Source organism: Mastigoproctus giganteus, chromosome 11, assembly GCF_048544385.1.
Source record: "Mastigoproctus giganteus isolate SK-2022 chromosome 11, ASM4854438v1, whole genome shotgun sequence".
NCBI classification, from domain to species: domain Eukaryota; kingdom Metazoa; phylum Arthropoda; class Arachnida; order Uropygi; family Thelyphonidae; genus Mastigoproctus; species Mastigoproctus giganteus.
Window position 1 is genome coordinate 24,285,835 of NC_143585.1, and position 19,386 is coordinate 24,305,220.

General features: G+C 35.3%; 1 protein-coding gene across 1 annotated transcript in view; it reads right to left on the reverse strand.

The window, feature by feature from the left end:
* Cand1 (Cullin-associated and neddylation-dissociated 1) overlaps positions 1 to 19,386 on the reverse strand; it is a 290,969-nt gene that overhangs the window by 144,104 nt on the left and 127,479 nt on the right. Inside the window, exons 9-10 of the mRNA XM_090385031.1 lie at positions 14,095 to 14,257; positions 2,109 to 2,209 (exon numbers count right to left, since the gene is read on the reverse strand). Of these exons, the coding sequence (XP_090241157.1) occupies positions 2,109 to 2,209; positions 14,095 to 14,257 (264 nt within the window). The remainder of the gene's footprint in view (positions 1 to 2,108; positions 2,210 to 14,094; positions 14,258 to 19,386) is intronic.

Below are 19,386 nucleotides of genomic sequence, written 5' to 3' on the forward strand. Positions count from 1 at the left end.
TTTTTTTCTTTTCAAAATACATACTGATGTTCAGTCATGATGCCTTCCTGGGTTATATTGAATCTTTTGGTATGTTAACCCAAAGAGACATTATCAGATCAGCTGGGACCAGAAGGAACATGTACCTATGCATAAACTGCTCAAAGACCTATTTACATCTTGCACAACCTCCTCTTTCCTGTAAGTTTGAATCTATTCCCCCACCCCATAAATCACATTAAATTTTAGGTGTACATCCAGATTCCAAACTTACCTCTTTTTGGTTAACGGCATAAAACTCCCTTATGCTTTACTAATCTGATCTTTCATCTCAAAATCCACTCTTTGTAACTTATCAAGTCAGTTGAATATTTTCTCAAAAGACATTCAAATAGGAAGGTTACATTTAATGTAGTGTGATCAGCTTCATATTTACACACTGAAATAACGTGTTACTACTTGCTGACAATACAAAGCTATTTGATATTTTGTGTCCCTGATCACCAGCAAATAAACTTACTTATTTTTATTTTGTCTTTTAGAATTCCAAGTGTTCATTTTATATGTTGTTGTTATAATTATATCATCCCCTCTAGTTTGTCCTAACCAAGATGCTGCACCAATCATGTTTGGCTGGCAATAAATAATATTATATATATAAGGTGTCCCAATAATCACACTGGAAGTAAATGTAAAAACTTAAATCTAAGGACTTAATGCCTGAATCCTCAATAATGTATCTTCACTTATCTTTGTAAATTCAACATGATTTTCTGCTGTAATTCTAAAATTGTTTTTGGATGATTGTGATACAAAGAGACTGAATAAGCCCTCAGAGGAAGAAACAGAGTGGCATCAGATTTGGTTGTTATTTTTGGGTTTTTTTTTTTTTTAAGGAGCATTAGCAACTAAGGCCATATTGCTCCTGGGGTATGCAGTGGTCATTCCCTGACCTTTCCACATCCTCCGTATTTGGTGGTCACGGGCTCGAACCCCAGTCTACTCAAGAAGCGTGTGCTATGCACTGCTGCTCCTGCCCACGGAGGCACCATCAGATTTGGTGATCGTGGTGGCATTCAACAATCCAATTTAACTCGGGAAGTTAAAGGTTGAGGACTGTCCAAAGAGCACTGTGGTAAATAGTGTTAAGAAGTTGCAAAATGCTTTTCCTGGCCAAGGCACATACTGGAACCTATAATCCAACGACAACCTGAATAGTGCTTTATACAAATGAAGTAGCGAATTTCTGTCTGCACCTGAAGATGTAGCAGAAAATGACCAGAGGATTCGGTTTCTATAGGCATGTGGTTCAGAGACATGTTACATGTTCCTTTCCTTTTTGGTTAACTGCATAAAACTCCCTTATGCTCTACTAATCTGATATTTCACCTCAAAAACAAAATGAAAGTTTAACACTAGATATCACTAGATTTCAGACCTGGAATTCTGAATCCATTTCGAAAAGTCCAGCATTCTAGTTTATTTATAGGCAGTTGGAGCTGTCTTTATATGGTATTCATGCTCTGTGAGCGACAGGAAATAGTCAGTTCATCCACATACGTGTATGCTTCTACTGTAGTTAGGATGTCTCCTGTCATGTTATTTATTCCAATGGTTAATGATGCTGCAATGGGAATGGACCCTTGTGGTACATTCTATTCCTGAATGTGATGGAGGATAATGAAGATTAGTAATAAATCGGAAAAGTTTTGAAATAGTTGCCGTAAGTATCCTCTTAGGCCTAGATTCTGCAACTCTTGAATGCTATTTTGCCACATGGTATTGAAAGCTTTCTCAACATCTAAAGGTAACATGGCCAAATATTGTTGCTCTACAAGTACATTTTGTACATTTGGATTTTTTTTTAAAATCCATCTGATTTATCAACCTTTCTAGAATTCTGTCTAAGCAACTAGGAAGTGAGATTGTTCCATAATTATTTAACAATGCAGAATCTTTCCCTGGCTTTGGAAATGCTAACACTGTTGAGACTTTAAAAAAGCAATTCAGAAATTGTTTTAAAGTGCATAGCAATTCATATGATTGACCGTTAGGCCAGAAGAAAACATTAAAAGTGGGATAGCAAGAGTTATAATAGGAGTTTACTGTATACATATAAAAAATCTTACCCATCTTCATCTTCACAGCCATCTAAATCCATGCTGTCATCTCCATCATCATAGTTATAGTTAGGATCGTAACACAAATATTCTAAACATATTTTCATTATCTAGTGAAATGAACAATAAACATACATTTAATTTTAATTTTCACATAAAACATAATACTGCCAATCATATCAGTTTTTGCATTTTTCAAAATGCTTATTTTTAAGAACAAAAACATTTTACTAAGCAACGAATGTTTTACAGAGAACCAACATGTTATTAAAAACCATAATCTATATCAATAATAAAAAAGATAAAAATGCATTTTTTTTATTCCATAAAGTTATCCAATTAAATGCAACACAGTTTAAGATTATTACTATATTTCCCTAAGTTAGTCCTTCCATAACTATATTACAATCCAGTTTGCAATACATGTTATTAAAGCAAATACATAATTTTATTATTTTCATTATTTAATTTTGCATCCAAATCATTTTCAGTGTCAAGAGACAGTCAGCAATAAAGATCTAGACAGACCTGCAAGAGATAAATAATTGAATTGAACTGCATTTTGTATCATCGATGAACACATTTTTCAATGTGTTGTACCATTTTCTTAGTGTACTTGGTACAACTGTATGAAGAATACTGCGAAGCAAAGACAAATGCTGTTCAGTCTTATGTGGTACAGGTCTGTTTAGACCTTTATTACTGAATGTTTCTCAGCAGTGTAAATATTATTTTGATGCAAAGTAACATTCCTAAATAAACACACCAGATAAAAAAAAAAAAAAAAATCTTGCACTGCTCCTCTAATACTACTCTTGCAATAAAACTGCCTTCTGTCACTGTGTAAAAATCCCATCCCATATCCATAACATCATGTGCTCTGTTGTCCCAATTCCTTGTACCTCAAATTGCAAAACCCTATATAATTCATAACATAATTTGTCACTGAGCGGGAGAGAAAAACTATCACTGTATATAGAAAAAAGACACTACAGAAAAAAAAAAAAAAAAAATGTATTAATACTGTTGGTGATACTGTTCAAACACTAAAGTACTTAAAGAAAAAATCAGTATCCTTCAATTCAGTATTTACACATACCATTAGCAAAGTTATTCCACGCAGTCTATATAAATTATTTTAGTATGTGCAACAACACAGATATTTAATTTTTATACTGCTAAAATGTAATAAAGTAATGGCAAAGCCTTCAAAGAATGGCATTATTTAAAATCTAACACAGAAATTTCAGCAAACAACTCAGTGGTATATTTCCTGAACTGCAGTCCACTGACAACTTACTGGCATGGTAGCAAGAAGAGGAAAGGGGAGGTATAAGGATTATTACAAACAACATCCTGTATAAAATGACTAATGGACAAACAAGAATAAATGTGTGGGTCTGTCAAATACTATCCCAGTCACTAAGACAGCTCCAACTGCCTATAAATAAACTAGAATGCTGGACTTTTCGAAATGGATTCAGAATTTCAGGTCTGAAATCTAGTGATATCTAGCTATATGCACACACCAGTAACTAATTCAGCCATAGCTTATCAAAGCAGTACTTTATAGAAATTTTTGTACTTTCAGTCATTTTGGTCATGAGAATCCATATTATGATTCTTGAAATGTCAACGTATTAAATTTCATCTTAGTTTAGTAGTTACCAGTTCCTACTCTTAAAATTTTGTATCAATTTAAGGTCCTTTAATTTTTTTTGCTGTTTCCACAAGGCTTGCAATTACCTTACTTGTTACAAATGTGAAATTTTGGTATTAAAATACTGGTTTGACAAACTCTTATTTAAGACCCAAATTCACATGCATTACTGACGTTTGATTTTGATCCTGAAGAGACTTGCTGTTCTCAACGGAGACCAAGTGCTGTGTTATCACTAAGGCTTGGGCTCATGTTCAACTCGAGACAAAGACAATCAAACCCACACTTCTGCCTTCATTGCTAATATCTTTTTAAATTGTACACTAACGCTTGAATAGTGTGAATATGCTATAAATGCAGAAATTTGAAACAATGCCAAGACAGCTGTTTTGAAATGCACTGGCTTCTCACCAGCTGGCATGTGATCTGAGAAGCCAATAAGCTTTGAAACAGCTTTCTTGGCACTGTCTTGGATTTTTAAATGTATAAAGGATTCACCTATTTGGGTGATGCATTACAATTTAAAAATATATTAGCAAGCTTACGCAAAATCATGAATGACTAAGTTTGCAGTTCCCTTTCATATCTACTTGGTTGGTGTTTTTTTTTTTTTTTTTTTTTTTTTGCCAGTGCAACAGAAGCACTGTGGCTTCTTTGCACTCTATGGAAAATACTATTACTATACTATATTACTATGATGGTGTTTGTCTCAAGCCAAACGTAAGCCCAAGCTCGAGTGGTGAGAATGCAGCACTTTTTCTCTAGTAAGAGCAGAAAGTCTCTCCAAGATCAAAATCAAAACACAGGTAACAAGAAAAATTTTAATTTTTCTTCAACCACTGCACTGAAAATCCTCCTGCAATTACAGTATTTATTTGTAGCACTTATTTGCTCACTACAGCATGTCATATCCATGCTTATTATAACAGAGTTCAACTGCAACCTATGTGGCTTGCAGACTTTTCTGTTAGTTTATTAAAATAACCACTAATAAGACTGTCATGAAAGTGGTAAAAGCCAAATACCTTTCATATTCCTGTATTCTTCATAACAGTACAGTAGTTTTGCCACTCATTTGGATCCTGAAGAGTGGCTGACTCAGGAGGAAGGAGAAGGGTTCACCCCCAACAGAACATGTAAATCAGCTCAAACTCATTTGTAAATATATATTGGCACAATACAGCCTAAGTCGCCAATGTGTCTAAAATCAATCCCACAATGTGCAATGAAATCCAACAACATACAATGGCACAATATAGCTTAAGTCATTGATGTGCCTAAAATCCAATGATTTCACTTAGTGTTGCCTTTTATACATGAGGTAAAAATTCTGGCTTATGCTGAAGCATTTTAACCTATGATATCTGGTCCATATAAAATTTGCCATGAAGCTAATTTTGAAAAGTGTCCTGAGCAATACTTTCTTGGCCATATCTTGTTATCTTAACATGTTTGTTAAGATAACAAGATATACAAACATTTGTATTAAAACTTATTCCTAACAACCTCAGGACCACATGGATAACGTCAAAATTTCAAGTAACTATTACAAAAAAAATACAGAGTATAAAAAAAACGAATAAATAAAAACATACCTATAGGTAATCATGTATGCTTGTGTCGGCCACCAAAGGCTGCTGACAGGGATGCACAGTAATTTTCACAATATTTTTTAAAAAGTTTTGTTTTTAAAAAATAAAACAAAACTTTTTAATATCTTTAAAACATGTTTTGTTTTAAACATAAGTCTATATTTTAATTTTATGAAAAATAGGAGAGAGAAGTGAAAATCAATTCACTTAGAATACAAAAGTATAGAATATTGTTTTTTTCTTTTTGCAACTTTGACGAACAGTGCTTTGAATATTTCTTAAAACCATTTTTCTTGACAGAACACTATCATCTTGCTGCTCCTGGTAGTCAAGATTGCTTCTGCATGGTTAAAAGCAACACTGTGGCTAATTTTTTGTGACAATATCAACTCTTCTTCAGGTTCACCATCATTATTTAGTGGTGGTGTAGTAGTCGTTACATGATGCAAAATTTCATCATTTAGTACTCATGGCCAGCTAAATCTTTGTCAGAATTAAGCCAATCATGAATTGATTGCTCATTGACGTCCCTGCATCCACCCAATTTGTTGCAAATTTTGTAACATTTCTGGTACCAGACCTTTGCGTTTTCTTCAAATACTAGGAATCCTTCGTTTCCTGGTAAAATTTTTCACCAAGACTTCTTTAAGGTTATGCTTTTTATTGATGCTGCTGAAACTTTGTAAATCGCATCCAACACAGTCAGGTTTTCCCAAAATGTCAATAAATCACAATCATTTTCTTCTGCTAATTTGAGAGAAATTTCCATGATAAATTGCTTTCATTTGTTGGATGATCCATAGGTTGTATTAAAGATGTCACATTGGGAGGTAAATATCTGACGAAAATATTTCCATTGTGTGATTTTAGAATTTCCTCATTAGGATGACTTTGTGCACTGTCTAATAGCAGGACAGCTTTCTGTGGGCTCAATGATGCTAACAGATGTTGCACTGATGGGACAAATTTAGTTCTAAACCAACTGGAAAATATCTCCCCGTCTATTCAGGCTAACTTATTATTGTAATAATCAACAGGTCAATTTGAAATTGAAATACTTGAGAAAGCTGTGGAATTTTTGCTGTTCCAATTACGCAGAATGTCAACGAATGAGACCCAGCAGCAAAGAACTGTCAATCTTTGCTTTTGCATTTTATGTCCTGGAGCTTTTAACTCAGTTTCATAAGACAGTTTTTGATGGAAGGCATTTCCAGTACAGTCCTGTTTCATTGGCATTGTAAATTTGCTCCGGCACAAGTTCATTGGTTTCACTAAATTTTTGAAACTCACTGGTGAATTCTTAGGTGGCCGGTGCATCATTCAGTTTATCACCTTGAATGACAATTGGATGAATGCTGTGCTTCTGTTTAAACTATGTCAACCACACAGAAGATGCGAAACCGTGCCCTGCTCAATCAGCTTCAACTTCTCGAATATACATTACCAATTCCTTAAATTCCCATCTCCAGGTAATTCTCCAGTGGAGCAAAGACAACTTAGTTGATTTCAATCCTTCTAAAACTCAGTCTTGTCTTTCATAATTAGTGTCAGTCTCTCATAATAATGGCTAAGGGTTTAAACTTTCAGTTAAAATGAATTGGTATGTACCATACAATAGGCCTAGACTGTCACAAATATCATTAGACTGTGTCTGTCCTCATGGATGACTTGATGCACTTTTTCAAGATTTTCTTCACTCCAACTTGATGGATGACTCGAGTGCTCAAAATACTCATCTGAAGTTTGGCAACCTAGGAAATGCAAAAACCATTGAAAAGTTTGTTCTACCAACAGCATCATCACCAAACATTTGTTTAAACATAACCAAGTCACTGAAGCTGTTTTCCAAAGTTTGACAAAATGATGCAAATCCACTGTTCCTTAATGTTTGCCCTCTTACTCAGCTACAAAAATTGAAAGATACACTAAACAGAAACAAACTTAAACACCGACAGTACAAAAGCTCAACTTCCTATTGACGCAAAATGTACCACACTAACTCACAATGAATTTGTTCAGTGTTATCTAATCTAATGGCACACTGCTATACTACATGTGGTTAGCACTCCATGCAGGCAGTCCAGAAACTTTTGACTTGCATAGCATATGTGGATAATGACAAGCACATTGCAATATCCAGACCATACATGCAACACTAAAATTTTTTTTTTAACTATATCTGTTAAACTGTTGTGCTTGTATATTTGCCACAAAAAAAAAAAAAAAGTTACAATGATGTAAACTCCTCTGGCTGCGGTGTTCATACAAAATATAAACAGAATTTATTCCACTTATCTTGTTATGTTTTAATCAGTATTAAATTGTATCACCAGGCTGAGAATTTTCTTGCACAACTGCTACCTCTATTTAAGGATGCACACAGCAAATAAAATGATTATATCTAAATATAGAAGAGGGATATCCACCCAGCCTAAAAATATTTGTGCACATGAATCCAGTCTATTACCAGTGTCATACTGATACCAATGTCACTCACTGTGACACTGGTAAACGTTCCTGTCTGTCAAAAAAAATGTTCATTGCACTTTTCTTTATAATAGTTGTATACAATGATATGTATACGGAAAGCAATGGCATAAGCATGTGTACACACTCTTGTAGCCCCCTTCAGTCACTCCCTAAATGGTTTACATTTGATGACAACGACATAATAATCAATACCTTCATTCAATTTTTACAAGCTTATCACACTTGGGCTTAAACAACTAGAGACTATCACAAAATTCAACCAAGTAGTCACAGATTACTTGGTTGAATTGTGAATAGTGATGAATTTTGTGATTAAAAAAAAAATTTAATTTAAAATTTAAAATGGAAATTGGTGAAATGAGCACTTCAACCTGTGTGGAGTGCAATCTGTCTTTAATTTCTTAAAGAATTACAGTTTATTCAGAGGTTTCATGGTACTTCCGGTAGAGAAAAGTACCAACTGTGTGGTATTACACTTAAAGTGGTAGAAAATGAAAAAGACCTGGGGGTAATTGTGCAGTCAGATATGAAGTTTTCTGAGCAATGCAGACAGGCTAGGGCAGGTCATGGGGTTTTGCCAATGATATATAGGAATTTTGCTAGCAGGGAAAAGGAGGTGATTGTCCCTCTGTATAAGGCAATGGTCAGGCCACACCTTGAGTACTGCATACAGGTCTGGAGGCCTCATTTTAGGAAGGATGTCGATTTGCTTGAGCGTGTACAGAGAAGGGCAACAAGATTGGTGAGGGGAATGAAGGGATCCTCTTACCAAGAGAGGCTTAAATTCTGCAAATTGCAGTGGCTGGAGACTAGGCACCTGTGCAGTGATCTGATTGAGGTGTATAAGGCCTTGAATGGGTTGAGCACGCTGAATTCTGATGGGATCCTTCCACTTGTTCAGATTACGAACCTAAGGTAATAAATTCAAATTAAGAAAAGACAGATGTAGAATAGATGTGCGGAAATTTGCCTTTGGCCAGCGGGTGGTTAATTGCTGGAACAAACTTCCATCTGTCGTTGTGGAAGTTAATAGGTTTAAGGAGGAGCTGGACAGGCATTTGGAGGGAATGGTGTGATTTTTTTTTTTTTTTTGGCTGATGCTGCATAAGCTCATACACTTGCTTTCTTGCATCACATGCCACTACTACTACTACTATTACTTATGGAATGGGAAGTGTAGATTCACCATAAGCCTCTTAACATTTCATATGCTTCAGCTGTTGTTCTTGAGATGGAAACAAAATCTGAGAGCAGCATACTGTTCCTTGCATATCCCATCCATTGTTATGTAGGTGAAACTGAACAGGCATAAACATGACTGACTGCCAAAGTTACAACATTTGCACAAGTCAACTGCACAGTTGCTATCTGATGCAGCTTGGTTTGTTCTTAAATTCTGCAGCTCAGAAAGAAATAGCAAAAATTACGATCATTCTTTATTGAACAGCCCTCATATTTAGGTGTTCTATACAGTACTTTCAAAATAAGAATTTTTTAAACAAAACTCACGGTCTCCTGGGGTCAATCATAATTTGTACCTGAGGGTGAAGAGAGAGAGAGAGAACAAGAATGAGGGTTTGGATGTTGTAGGATTAGACATCTGCTCAATGGCTAATCTTTGTGACCATCTTAATTGTGTGGGTGGGTTCAAGATTACATTAGGGAGGGGGCATAGGAGTTCTTTCTGAGGTGTAATTATTATGGTTTGTTTTTCATCTGTTCAATACTCTGCTCTTGAAAACATGCATGTGGTTAATGTCTATCTGCATGCCTTTGTTTTGGTTAATATTGTTGTTATGCCAATAATGAAGGATTCTTTGTATGGTCTCCAGTCCCTGTACCTATTTGTGGGTATAACAGAGGCGGTCTATGTCACATGTCATAGCTATATCACATATGTTCTTTAATTCTTTTGAATAATATTCTACCAGCTTGCCCAATATATGATTTTTGGCAATATTTGCATTGAAATTATACATTAGGCATTCAGTGGAAAGGGTCTTCTTCAGCAGGTGAGCTGGCTTTACCATATTTTTTGGCTATGTTTTTGATTCGTTCACTAATTTGGAGGACAGTGGATGGTAACGTATTCTTTTTCTTGTTCTTTGTCAGATGAGTGTGCATTAAAACATCTCTTTTGTTGTTTTAATTGATTGTTTTCATTAGGAGTTTCTGGTGTGGGTATCCACTGTTTCTAAATATTTGGAAGATTCAGTTGATCAAGCACGTAAAAAAAAAAAAAAAAAAAAAGTGAATTTCCAAAATATTAAAGAACGGATACCACGAAAAACTCAAAGAAAACAAAACAACAAAAAAATACATATTTCAAAGAAACATCAACTTACACTTACACCCATCTGCCAAAGAACCAGAAAAAGAATACATTATCATCTCCCATATTACTGAACAGATCAAAAATAGCCAAAAAATATGGGTTGTACACTAGATTTACAAAAACTAACATCATTAAAAATAAAGTGTAACCCCACCCGACAAAGACCCTTTTCCACTAAATATGCAGTGTATAATTTACAATGCAAAGATTGCCAAAAATTGTATATTGAGCAAATTGGTAGGTAATTCAAAAGAAATAAAGAACATACTGTAATACTTTGTATAATGAGGTTAATTGGTTCCAAGGAAATACCACTCTAATCAATACATTTATATACAATGGATTATTGGGTGTTTTTTTTTTATTTTGTCAAATGTACGCATTGCTGGCCTTTAATTACACTGTAATGCCTTACTGGCAATCAATTATTTATTATTTGGTACCAAAAAATTAAAAACGTATTTTTAGAAATATTTATTACTGAAAGCCAGAAACAATTCTGGCTAAGGTAGAGAAAGCCCACACGAGGAGCACGCAAAAGTTTGATGAAATTTACAGTTAAAAGTACTTTGCCGTAAAGGCATTTGTATTGTTGGCTCGGTAAACAGATGGTGGGTGTTATCGGTCTGGAGTAGAAGTTGAATCCCATGGGAGCTTGAAACCCTCCCGAAGTGGGTGGGCTGACCTTTTTTCTTTAAAATCACTAATTGGATCACAAACAGTCATATCGGAAGTTCTGGCATCGTAAAAAATGTTCGTAACGTAGTTTCACTGGTAAACTTTTTCGAAGTTTGCGTGCTTCTTGTGTGGGCTTCCTTTACCTTTGCCTTTTTTTAATTAATAAAAAATTTATTCACTAGTCCACCAGTGATTCTAAAGAAAAAAGGTCAGGTTACCCCCTCCACTTTCTACTCCTTACCGATAACACCCACTGTATATTTACCGAGCGAGCAACAATACAGATGCGGTCATGGCAAAGTACTTTTACTGGTAAATTTATCGAACTTTTGCATGCTTCTCGTGTGGGCTTTCTTTACCTTCGCCACAACTGTTTGTTTTGAAAAAAAAGTTCAACAATGAAGTTTGCATACACTTTTTTTCTTGTTTCTCACTAAGCACGTCTCTATAGCAATGAACTGCATTTTCTATAGCATGTCGAACTGTAGAGCTTCACTCAATGTTAGGATCAGCATTCATAAGAAAATCAGAAACATCTTCAACCTTCCTGAGCAACGTCGAAAGATTGTTTAATCAAAATTCCCTTGTAGGCACCTGGACATTTTTTTCTTCTTCATCTTCGTATGCTCTCTGGCCCTCACAATTTGTAGAGTTTCATCATCAAGCTCTTGTGAATGCGATTCCATGTACTGGTGTATATCTGTGGCATTTAAATTCTCAAATCTGAGATCATCAAGCTGAGCGACATTTTTGGAAATGCTATTAATTTGCATTTCAAATTCTGTAGAATCTTTAGCAGTGTGGTAAAACACGGTGCCATATAGCCCACATATTTCTTGCTGTTACTTCAAGCCACGAGTCATCAATATTTTCAATAGCCTTTTTGATACTGTAATTCTTCCAAAATTCTGTCAAGGTTATTGCACCATTTCCTGTCGTAGCCGTTATAGCTTGAGAAAAGGTTCATTTAAAATAATAGCCCTTAAACGGAGCAATGACTCCTTGGTCCATTGGCTGCAATAATGATATCATGTTGGGTGGTAGCAAAACAATTTTAACATTTTCATTCAAGTCGCCAATGAAACTGGAATGAGAAGGGGCATTGTCTAATAAGATTAAAATTTTAAAATCAGTCGTTAGTCTGGCAATAACGTTTGACGGTTGGACAAAAATAAGTTGTGAACCAATCTTAAAACAATGCATGCATTACCCACACTTTTTTGTTTGAATGCCATATAACAGGTGGAGTGCTTTTTGCATATCCCCTGAGAGCTTATGGATTTTCAGCACAGGCTTTAATTTACAATCACTGCATGCATTTCTTCCTAATAAAAGTGTCGGCCGGTCTTTTGAAGGTTTATATCCTTTCTGCGACATCTCATTTGATGCTAAATAAGTTCTCGAATAACCCCTTTTTGTTTACACTGAATATTTGCTCATCCTTTTAGCCACCTTTTTCAACAATTTCTATTAACTCACTGGGGAATTATGCAGCAGTGTCATTGTCTGTACTTGCACTTTTGCGTGCAATTCGAACATTCTGAAGCCTCATTTTTTGAAGTTATAAAACCATCCGTGACTTGCAAGAAAAATTTCAGTAGTACAATCTCCATCTTTTTTGTTTTCTTTTATCACTTTCCATAGGCTTGCTGCTTTGGCTTGAATGGTCATTTGACTTAAAGGGATCCTATTTTGGTTGCAGTCTTCGATCCAAATCATTAAAAGACATTCCATATGATCCATAGTAGAAGTCCTTTGTTTAAAAGTCAGTTTTGTCATATATCATGAAGTGGCTATTCCATGTTCTTTAATTTTCGTTTTGTTTTTAATTATAGTTCTAACCGACGACTCGTTCATTTTATTTTTTTTCATGTGCTATTTTAGAAAATTATGCACCATCTTCGTGACACTTTATAACAGCATTGTTGCATGCGGCAAAGTAGTGGATACGGCCGACAACTGATTCTGACATTCAGATTTGTTTTAAAATCATAAACCACTTTGTTTTTGTTTTAAAATTAAAAATCACATTGTAGAAAAACCCGTGCTGATCAAAACCACATTACACAAGGTATTACAGTATATATATATAGATGGCATAGCCCACAGCCTAATAACAAAATTGGAAATTGGATCCTGCATTCCACACCTAACAATTAAGATCAACACTGAGATTTCAAGAACTGTTCTAACCACTGACATGTATAGGAAATGCAGACTATACAAAGAATCCTTCATTATTGGCATAACCAACAACATTAACCAAAATAAAAGCATTTTCAGGAGCAGGCAGAATATTAAAACAAAAAAATGGAAACCATAACAATTACACCTCAAAGAAAGAACCCCATCTCCTCCCCCCCCTAACAAAATCCAAACTCCTACCCTCTCTCTCTCAATTTTCTCAACCCTCAGGTACAAACTACGATTGGGTTTTGATTAAAAAAAGTCTCAATTTGAGAGTATTGTATACAACGTATAAATATAATTAATTGTAAACCAGTCTTAGTACATGAGGCTGACGGTGTCATAAAGACAGCATTACAGGAATGCAAGTACTCGTGGCTATCTATTTACTTAAGTTTAATAAATTGCTAAAATTAATCTTTCTTTACCTGATGTTTATTGATAGCTATCTGTTGACTAACTCAGGATCTATTACACAAAATTACTAAAGGCCAAATTTAACAAGTAAGAAATTTGTAATCAATTTAACATCTCTATGTAAATGAAGTTACCATAATTTAACATGTTTATTGATAGCTATCTGTTGACTAACTCAGGATCTATTACACAAAATTACTAAAGGCCAAATTTAACAAGTAAGAAATTTGTAATCAATTTAACATCTCTATGTAAATGAAGTTACCATAATTTAACAGTTATGCCTTTACAGTCATTAAATACTTGGTACAGGAAGTATCAAGAAATATCTGAGAATAACCTGTAATTCTTTAAGAAACTAAAGGCAGATTACTCCACACAGATTGAAGAGCTCATTATTTCATCAATTTTCATTTCTTGATATACTTCACACCATGCTGCTAAAAAAAGTTAAGATCCATATATAGAAACTACAAACAACCAAATCACTGTACCTAGTTAACAAACATGGTGAAATAACAGGCATTTACTCATACACTCTCTCCTCAAAGTATCAGTATATAATCAGCAGTGTTCAAGTGAAAATTTCATGATGTATCGGTACATTACTGGTTAAGAAGTGGTTGACTGACTTACCGTGGGCACATGTGGTGATATTTCTTTTGGACAACGACGAACAAATGATTCAAATGCTTGTAGGCAGTATTCTCGTAACTCATCATCATCAACTCTACAGTATTCTACAACCAAAGGCATGACCCTTTCTAAATGTTCTCCAAACCTATGACCTGCTTGCCTACTACAAAAAAGAAATTAACAAAAAATAAATATTTGTACACATTTAATTTATGTCAGTAGTAATAGTATTCACCATATAGTGAAAGGAAGCCACAGGCTTCTGCTACCCTGGAGAAAAAAAAAAGAAAAAAAAAGTAGGTAAGAAAATACAAATTATATGCTTCTCTCCTCAATGCAGGTAACTATCCAAGTTGACCTTTGAATTTATTCAGTCAGCCTCTACCTGCAAGGGAAACTTGTTCCAGCAATAAATGACTCTGTAGCTAAAAGAAAACTTCCTACAATCTAATCCTCAACCCCTGTAATTTGAATTTATAACCTCTATTCTAGTTCTGGAATTCTTTATAACAGTGAGGATTTCACCTTCATTTATTTTACTAATTCCTCTCAGAGCCTTTTAAACCTCGATCATGTCACCTCTGAGGTGCATGGTTGACAAACTCTGTAGCCCACAAAATTGGAGTCTTTCTTTATATGGTTGTCCATTTACCAATCTCACCATTCGAGTTGCCCATCTTTGGACCTTTTCAAGAAGCTCAGTCTGTTTTTTCAGATGAGGTCTCCATACCTGAACACAGTATTGGAATATTGTGTTCAAGTATGGAGAGAATCATACATCATCAGGAGATAAAGCAAATACATTATAGAATAATCAACTATTTGTAAAATATTCTAAAATACCTCCTTAACTTACTTAATTTTGCATAATGCCCCCCTGAAGTACTCCTTAATATACTAAGCTCTGCAAATATGGGATATATATTTGCTGAGATTGGTATGTTTCATTGTGCATTCGCAATGTCCCACATTTAGATGTTTTTGCCCAGAGGAAATGTTTGACTAGTTTAAATGGTTTGCAGAAGTGGGATAAATGTCAGTGTTCATGCATCAAGTGAATATCCAAAAATTCACAAGACTGATGAAAAGGTTATAAGTAAGAGATTTGGTTCATTCAGATAAAGAGCTATTGAGTTTAAAAGATGGCAACCATTAAAGATCACCCATAGTAGCACATATGTTTGCTGGAACGCATGCTGTATGTTGAAATGAGGATCAAGTCACTTTGCCAATGTCAGCACTTCCCTGAGTGTGTATTTTACTTTCTGTTTGCTTATTTTTATTTAACTTCATTTTTGTGATTAAAAATTAACATTTCTTTCTATAGTATGCCACTGTTCAATCCATTAAAATGAGTTACATTTATTAATAATCATATATATCACTCTAAATATTCAATGGCATTTGTTGGTGTCTCCCATCACCTATCATGGATAACAATAGTCTAAATAATTGCTGGTCCTTTCCCATCATGTACAGTTAAATCCATTTTGATTATATGCCCAGTAACATGATTGTTTACTTTCATAATACCAGAATGTTTCATGGCATCATTACTCAGACAATGGTGAAAATGGCAAACCTTCCAATTCTAGGAATCTGAGGACAGACGTCTAAATTGTTCCCTACATCCAGCTCATGAGCAACTGTATCAAAATAGCTTTTGTTAAGTGAAAATCACGTTTAACCAAGTTAGTTGAAAATGATTTTCCTTTAACAAAACCAAGTTGTGTGTCCTCCAGAATGCCATATATATCTAAATGTCCCTGGATTGCACTCTTAAATACTGCCTCTAAGATTCTCCCTACCACTGAATCCAGACCAACCAGTCTGATGTTACTCTGACTTCAGTTACCAAACTTCACTCTTAGAATGGCCTTTATGTACTGGCAATACGTTGGCACCTCTCAAATTCAAAGGAATTCCCCCCCCCCCACGAGTCCAAAGATGCCCTCATAATTAACCCTCAATGGTTTAATACACTCCCTGGCAGTCTCCCTCAAAATTACCAGGTACTCCTCTACTTACGCCGTTATTGTTAATTTGGTTTTTAGGAGCATTAGCAACTAAGGCCATATTGCTCCGGGGATATGCGGAGGTCATTCCCTGACCTTTCCGCACCCTCCGTATTTGGTGGTCACGGGCTCGAACCCTGGTCTAATCAAGAAGCGTGTGCTATGCACTGCTGCTCCTGCCCACCTGGCTACGGAGGCGCCCTTCTACTTACGCACAACTCACAGATAGGTACAAAGCACAAAGCTGTTGCTGTTTGGTTATAAGAATCAATTTTGAACACCTTTGTGATATTTTTCTAAAAACACATTTCTGAAGGTCACTAAAAACAATGTGCACTTTTCGGTTTGTTTGGCTTTTCTGTTAGTGCAATCTATTATGAACGGGTAGTAAACTTGATCTTATTGCATTTGCGATGATACCGATAGCTGGAATTGAGTGGGTTTTTAAGTTATTATGGTAAAATTAGTTCCCCTTCACTGAAATCTTCAATCATATAAAAAACAAATTTTCAGAACCTTCTCCTCATTCCTATTTTTTGAGCTTCGTAAGGATTGTTACTCCGCATCTCACTTGTGCATATCGTGTTAGTTGCAATTTGTGCGTTCCGTGTTCTTTGTTGATTGTTTTTCTTACTGTTTTAAATTTTACGACAAAAAAAAAAAAAAAAACTCAGTGAACAGAAATATCAATTAGTTACACTATTAATTAAGCTATGTACTTGAGCATAAATTTATTTTTATTTTGCTAACCTGTGGGAAATATTCTTCCGATTTTCATGCATGATTTAATTTTCTTAATTGGGTAAGATAATAAAGTGTAAATCTGTGCTTTATACCTTTACTTTTATAGCCTGTAGATAATATTCCTCCCATTTTCGCTTTTCTTACTGCCATTTAATATGTAGAATTAAAATTCAATTTGCAAATGTGATCACGACTGGCACTTACTATATAGTGAATGGTACTTTATTTTGGAGAGTCCATCGTAAAGTGATTTGATTGTAGATTAAATTAGTTTTGAATAAATACTGAACTCTACGTTATTATTCATTGTACGTTTTTTTAGCCTCATTTAACTCGGTTACAAATCGTAAAATGTTGTACATGAAGAAGTTAAGATTAAGGCTGAACTAGACAAACATTTGGAGTGACCGGATGGGTGAAATGGGAAGGTGTGTTTTTTTTGGCTGATGCTCCTATAAGCTTGCTTTCTTGCATCACATGCATCAACTAATGCTAATTTCCCAAAGTTTGCTGGGAGTTATAATCACGGTGTGTTGTACTGTACATGTATTTTGTATCTACAAGACCAAAGTTGGACTTATGTACATGGGGGGGGGGAACCCGATTAAGTACGTAAGTCGAGGAGTGCCTGTATATGCCACCAATTCTGGGAGCCTTAATTGCCTCGACGCTCAAGTTTTTCTAATAAGCAATCATCTGTATTCACAAAATCACCAATTACAGATGGCTCAGCTTCTCAGCATGACAGGACTTTCATCTGTAAACACTGATGCAAAGTACCCATTCAATTCATTTGCAACATCCGTCAGGTTATCTAAGACTTTCATCACACCCAGTGCACAAGGTCAAATCTGATTAGCTTTCTTCTACATTGTATTCACACACATGAAAAATTCCTTGTCTCCATCCTTTGCTCTCTTAGCTAGTTCTTTCTCATAAGCAGCTTTGGCCTCCCTAATCTTATCTGTGGTACTATTACAAATCAACTTGTACCTGTTATAGGCTTCAGTACTTTTCTCTCTCATCATCTCTTTTCATCTTTTCAACTATCCCATGCTATCTTTTTCTGTTCTTTTGACCAGTCAGCTCCACAATCAATTTTGGCATCCTCCTCCATATTTTCTTAATATATATGTGTTCATGGTTTCTGTGATTTTTGCTTTTAAAAGTATTCCATAATTGAAATGCATTTGCCCTCACTAGGCAATCTGTCCAATAAACAGATGCCACATAGAAACCTTACATTGACAGTCTCCTCTTCTGAAGTTAAAACCTTCAACTACCGTAACATCTCTCATCATATTTCATCTTCCAACTGATGATTGTGTGATCACTTCCTCACAATGGTTCCTGTACTTTAAGCCCTGTGATGTCAATTTATTTGTTAGTAATGATGAGGTCAAGAATATTCTCGCCCCTAGTACATTCTCTAACATGTTGGTACAAATAATAATCATCATCTAGTTTATTTTTCCCCGTGGCAAACTCCCCCTCCACACACTTATTCCAATCAATATGGGGCAGATTAAAGCCCACAAGATATTCACACTTTCTTGCCCATTCCATCTTGTCATACTCTTCACAATCTTCCAGGCTGTAGATTACTTCCACTCTCATATCTTCACTTCCAACTAAACTCATCCAGATGGCACCACATTTCTGTTAGCCATACTATGCCAGCATTAGTTGTCCTAATCAGGAGTTCAAATTCAGTCATTTTATTAACAACACACCTGACATTACTGTAGACACAGCTGAGACTAAGTAATCTTCTATAGTTTACAACCCTGACACCCCTTGAAGTTATTTAGGTTTGTTTCCCTAGCTTTACTTTTCCCCTCATTTGAAATATTGCTACCATCAGAACATCTTACCAACAGCAGCTGTTGAGGCAACAAAGAACACTTCTTGTGGTGAGTGTGAGCATTACTTTGACCCGTATCATCAGATAGACACAGATATAAATTACCCTTCTTCCCCCTAACTAGCAGTTTCCCTGAACCCTTAAGTTATCCTCAATGATACTGGCAAAAATCCTTGCACCACATATGTTCAAATGAATACCAATCTTTTCAAAACAGATTCCTTCTACCTAAAAATGCAGGCCACATTGATAAAAATTTCTCACCTAGAGTCCTGCAGATTCCCTCAAGTGTTGAGTTAACCCAGAAGGCTTTCAGCATATAATCCCTCCTCTCATGTTTGGGCAGAATTGCAGACATATACACATTCTGACCTAACTCTTAGCATTCTTGCAGCATAGTCCTATATTTATCTAACAGATGGTCAAGTCCTGTACATTTAATATCATTGGTCCCCACAAGAATAATAATGCTCTCTTACCTTCTATAAAAATTGACAATTTGTTGGTAACATCATTAATTGTTGCTCCTGGCAAACTCTGGTTCTGGACCACCCATCTTTATTACAAAAAATGTTACCCATTTCTCTGAAAATAGTCTTCCAATAAAACTAGATCACCTTCATCCAGAGCAGTCGTGGATCTCTGTATATAAGATGTACATAGGTTATG